The sequence below is a fragment of the Aedes aegypti genome, chromosome 3 (assembly GCF_002204515.2).
Source record: "Aedes aegypti strain LVP_AGWG chromosome 3, AaegL5.0 Primary Assembly, whole genome shotgun sequence".
In the NCBI taxonomy this organism is placed as follows: Eukaryota; Metazoa; Arthropoda; class Insecta; order Diptera; family Culicidae; genus Aedes; species Aedes aegypti.
In genome coordinates, this window is record NC_035109.1 from 368,811,775 (window position 1) to 368,817,774 (window position 6,000).

The 6,000-nt window shown below is 35.5% G+C and overlaps 1 protein-coding gene across 2 annotated transcripts in view; it reads right to left on the bottom strand.

Annotated features, from left to right (window-relative positions):
- LOC5575094 (helicase POLQ-like) overlaps positions 1–2,437 on the bottom strand; it is a 44,226-nt gene extending 41,789 nt beyond the window's left edge. Inside the window, exon 1 of one of the 2 annotated variants that reach the window (XM_001661768.2) lies at positions 1,891–2,436. In XM_001661768.2, the coding sequence (XP_001661818.2) occupies positions 1,891–2,293 (403 nt within the window). In that variant the 5' untranslated portion in view covers positions 2,294–2,436. Of the gene's footprint in view, positions 1–1,890 lie in introns of both variants that reach the window. The other variant, XM_021850281.1, reaches the window with a different exon arrangement.
- Positions 2,438–6,000: the final 3,563 nt, after the last annotated feature.

Here is a 6,000-nt window from a genome sequence, read left to right on the forward strand (position 1 = left end):
AAACTAATGTTTAATGGACTATTCTAATGATTACTTAAGCTCTTCGTTGTGTTGTTTAGATGCAGTGGAATACATTTGGAAAATTTATAAGCGGACATATTTGAAACTTAAATAAATTTAAGAAAAATACCAGTTTTCCCATGTTTTTTGCTAAAATATTCGGTAAGTCGAACAATAAATAGCATTTTTTTCAACATCACTTCCTTAAGAATGATTACTGCGAATATTGCACAAGTTTCAACAAATTATAATCAGTTTTAGAGTAGCTAGGAGTGGATATCGACAACTTATACTTTTGAATCTTAGGTAATATAACATTTATAACAAATCCAAAAACCGAAAATTTCTTTATGTTTGGCTCCTAAATGTATATACATAATCCATAGTTAGTGTTCCTATCGAAACATTGCGTAATTATCATTTTTAATTTACATTTTACTACCAAACATGATTATAGAGATTTATAGAATAAATATTATTGCCACAACCGCAACACAAACGTTTTTTAAAATGTTGAAAAAAAAACAGTATATATTCTATTAAATAGTATATCAATGCTCTCTACTCATTCAAGTTATTTTGTATTTTGCTTATAAAATCAATAATTTGGCAAATAGGGTGCTATTTTGAATATAATTTGAATATTATTTCAAAGATAATTGAATATTATGATGACATCAATTATGTGGAGGTATGTACAGCGTAGTTTAGGGTACTTTATTGTAAAACGAAGTTCGTAGTTCAAATTATTTTTACAGACAAATTCAAAACTAACATTTACCTGTTGTTTAGAATGAAAATTTGGTTTACATTGATTAAAAATATCATTTTAGAAGAGTTTATGGCACAACAATTTTCTGAACTCAAAAGGGATAAAAACTGTTTATGATTTCTGTAAACTGTATATATTTCAACTAAATTTCTATCTGAGCTTACGAGTATAATCTATAGATTGGATCCAATGACAAAAATAAACGTTATTGTTTGAATTTAAATAGCAAAAATCGGAAAACTGGCATTTCTCATAATTTTACCTAAATTTCATATATGTCCACTAATAAATTGTCGAAATGTATTTCACTATATCTGAACATCATAATAAAGCACTTCAGTAATCAAATAGAGCTTCTAAATTTAGTTTTGAACGTTGTGCGTTTGAATTTTGGTAGGTGTACGAATATGGAATTGGGTGAATTTTAGACATCAATTCAATACTTTTCTATTAATCCAAAGATGAATGTAAATGGAAACATTTTTTGATTGGCAAACAATAGATGACACCTATTACCTTCAATGTGGATAAAGTATTTGTAGCTCAATACTTCATTTAAAGGTTTTTTACTAACTTGATGTGGAAACAGTATCCCGTACGAATATGAAATTGGGCCACTGTATGCCTATTTAGAGTGTGCTACTTTTCTCCGAATGTCATTTCTACAAATGCCAATTTCCCCGAAATGTTCCTCTTCTTCATGGCATTCCGTATTCACTAGGACAGAGCCTTAACTCATCTTAGTGTTCAATGAGCACTTCCACAGTTACTAACTGAGAGCTTTCTTTGCCAAAGTTGCCATTTTCGCATTCATCGTGTGGCAGGTACGATGATACTCTATGCCCAGGGAAATCATGAAAATATCTACTACGGAAAGATCCTAGACCGACCGGGAATCGAACCTAGGCACCTTCAGCATGGAGACTCCAACCACTCGGTTAAGGAAGGTCCCGAAATTTTAAGCATCGCTTGTACTAGAAAAGTTCAAATTAGTAATTAGTAGATTGCGGAGTGTACTTACTCTTCAAAGCTCTTTTTACATGAATAGTTGAGAAAATATTAGAAAGTACATTTAATGTACTATAAAGTTTTTATTTCTTAGACACCCTAATCCTTACCTTTTGCTGCACCGTTTGCACCTTCTGGCCGCTCTTCCTCCCCTGGAACCGGCGGAGTATCCGCCTGCTTTTCAATCACGTCCAAATTGACCGCATTCAGCAGTGTTTCGTCCATGTCCATCAATTGGCGTGTCGACTCTCCGACGATTCCGTTGCGTGTCGGTTCCCGAAAAGCTGAAATTGATTGTGTTACTCCACCGAAGACCTGCCGCCTTTTGGAGAAAACGCTCTGGGAGGAATTCAACCGCGGTCTTGTCGAGGAAGTGCTGCTAGAGGAACCAATTCTACTGCCACCAGCCGAAAGCGTAGGAGGGCCTCCTCCCGGGGGCGCTCTCGGGACTTTGAACAATCCACTCATTCTCGGGCGGGGAGGTTGACGAGCGAACGGATAGTGATTGGGCATTAGATGCACTGGCGGATTCACATCACAAAAACTATTTTTTGGTTGAAATTTACAGGAAAACACTTGACCGGTAAAATAACTGCAACAAAAACGACGCAAACAGCTGCTCGCGGTTCGACTTTTCTCCGATTACTGTTTGTTGTTGTTTGATTGCGCGCTTTGCAGTCGCCCTGTGACTGAAAACATATTTGCAACGAGCTTTCATCCAGCGCAGAAAGCTCGCACATCAAGAAGCTTTCAGCTGGCGTAATGGATAGTGGGAAAAAATCACTCATGTGAGCGGTTTATCTATAATTTTGATTCTATTGTGCTCTGCATGTACACTAGACTGATGCAAATTTTGAAGTTTTTGCTCCCCTATGCTTAAACGATGTCAATTATGATCAAAATGATCCTCCCAAAATTTGAAGTGATTCGGAAGAAATTTGACTGTGCACACGCCATTTGAAGTTTATATGGAGATTACTATGGAAAACGCCAATCTTTTGTGTCCAGCCCTCTACCTCTTCGTCATAATATTTTAAGGAAAAGTGTACACACTCATCTCATGTGGAAACTTCCCAGCTACAACTTTGCTGAAGACCACATTTTGATGGGTGTCGTATTCTTTCAAAATAAAAACTATTTTCTTTAAATTTTGCGACATCGGCCGAATATTATATTTTTTCTTTTTTTAAAACGATCCCGACCACAAACCGTCCGCGTTTAAATTCGTCATTAGACTGAGGTTGCGCATCGACAGATCCCAATGCGAGTCCTAGCAGTGTTGCCACATTTCTATCTGTACCGAAGGCACAAAAATCTGTTTTTATCTGTACCATAGATTTTAAATATCTGTACCCAAAATCTGTACCACATCCAATATAAATTGTTGAAAGAACTCTTAAAATCCTAATGAACTTGGAAGTTTAACATAGTTTTTATTAAAATGATTTCACTTGTAATATAATTATTATACCGTTTTGCTTCGAATTGCCGGACGCTTCGAAAGCCGGACACTATGACTGTTTTTACATTTTTAATAATATAAATTCAAATTTTTCTATGTTCTTCAACTTTAATTGTATGGTATAGTTGTTAATATATCGCAGTAGGCTAATAATAAAATAACAATAAAAAACAAACTGCGTATCGATACTCCACACATTTCAGTCCTTGCTAGATTACATCTTACAGTTGCCGTTGAAAGAAGATTCGATATAAATTGAATTGAAAACAATGTTATTGTGCGAAACCGCGTTTTAAATGAAGAGCTAACTATTGTGTCCTATTGCTGTGAAGTGTAAATGACCAAAAATGCTCGGATTAATGGTTTTTGTGTGAAAAATTCTCAGTGTCCGGATTAAGAAGCATATTATTTGACTGCTTCAAAAGCCGGACGCACACGAATATTTCAAGAAAACTAAGTTTAATCCAGTTCGTTGGGAGCTGTTGTGTCTAGTTAACCAACGAACATTAATTTTTGAACATTACAAAGAAGAAATTGTGTTACTTTTGTTTCTGATGCATTAAATCAATAGTGTTACCATGAATCAAACTATAGGTGGGGTAATGCATTGTGAATCCAGGCGCTAGCATAAGGTGAGTGAAGTAATTTTTGACAAAACTTTGTGTACCTTTCAGGCAGCTCCAGCGTTTTTCCGACTCAAGATTTTGTGATTACATATAGTGAACTGTTCAAAATTATGGAATTTAGAGTTGGTGTATTGAATTTTATACAAAATATGCGAATATTTAGTCAAAAAGAGGTGTCCGGGATTCGAAGCAAAAGTGTCCGGATTTCGAAGCAACCTATTATTAGTGTCCGGATTTCGAATCAAGACACATCTCATGTTTTCGCATATTTAAACGTTTTTTGCGTAACAAATCACTGTTTTTATTACATCATGCAATAGAATAAACATTTAACTTCATAATAAACCACAAAAAATAAAGGGAATATAAATTATGAATTATAAAAATGGTGCTTGAAGTTAACCCGGTGCTTAAGTGTCCGGATTTCGAGTCAAAACGGTACAATTCTATGGAAATTGTATCTTTCAATTATGGTTTTGTGAAAATTAGTTCACGATTTTTTTTGTCGCAAAATTACCAATTCCAAAAATCTGTACCAATCTGTACTTTTTCATGAAAATCTGTAATCTGTACCGTGCAGAATCTGTACCAAAACCTATCAAAAAATCTGTACCTTTCCAGATAAATCTGTACTTGTGGCAACACTGAGTCCTAGTGCGCTGCCGAAAACATTCCATCTCCTTTCCTCTTTCGCTTCTTCATTTCTTCCACCACCATATCCCAGTGCTGTCTCTATCGACGCATTTCTCTACTGCGACGATTCGGCTCACTCGCTCTCATTCGTTCTTATTGTTAGAATGCATCTTCGTGTTGATCTTCTATCGTTTGTGCTCGGACCGGACGTGAAAACTGTCGTGTGATGCTTAAGATTACACTGAAGGAAATACACTAACGGTTTTTATTCGTGTATACAATGACAATTGAATTTATGTATTTTCATAATCATCGATCGTAAATAATTTATTACTGTTTTTCCATTTGCTCTATAATACTACAATGGGATTTAAGGATAATTTGTTATTATTGATAACAAAGTCTTTACCATGCTGAGATGATCATTCAATTACTTTCAGAGCAACACTGCTTTTTTGCTGTAGAACATAGTAGCCTGGATTACTTTGATCTATTCTTCACGCCAGGAGCATTACTGTTGCCTGCCGAACAGTTGGTGAAGCATGCTACATGCAAACCAACTATATGATGATGAATAACAATTTATCCTGACGTCCAATCAAAATGTGGTCTTCGGCAAAGTTGTAGCTAAAAAGTTTTCACATGAGATTAGTGTATTCACTTTTCCATAAAATATTACGACGAAAAGATAGAGGGCTGAACACAAAAGATTGGCGTTTTCCATAGTAATCTGCATATAAACTTCAAATGGCGTGTGCACAGTCAAATTTCATCTGAATCACTTCAAACTTCGGGAGGATGCTATTTATCATAATTAAAATTGTTTAAGCATAGGGGAGCAAAAATTTCAAAACTTGTATCACTCTAATGTACACGCAAACAAATTTTGTTGTATTACCTACCGAATCCATGGTAGAATTAAGAACTGCACCAACGATTTTCAACGGACTACAAAAATCTGTTAAGTTTACTATAATCTGGTGAAAATCACTGAGCAGTGCAGTAAATGTGACCATGTCCATAGTAGCATCCACTACAAAGCATTGTATTCCAATCTGTGACACCCACCGTAGAACACTGTGTGGTCAGATGTATAATACCAAACTTGTCAAATCAAGAATGTGTCTAGTCATTAATACTACAACTCTGGTTAAATAAACCGAACATATCTCGCATAACTTATGATCTCGCCCTAAAAGCCATTGGTAACCATGTGTGTAGCTCGTTGTATCTGAGCATTTTAATGGACGTTATTTAACAAAACTCTTTGGTGAAGAAAGGATCATTAATGAGAAAGCGAAAGAGAAAGAGAATTCTCTTCCTGTTAGGAACGTTTGTTTGGATGCTTATTCATTCATTTGCTCAAGAACAACGAGCTACACACGTGGTTACCAATGGCTTTTAGGGCGTTATCTCAGATTATGCGATATATTTTCTTGTGTAGTGATGTTGACTATGTTTTGGTAGAGTTAACAGATTAACCCATATCCGCCCAGCGT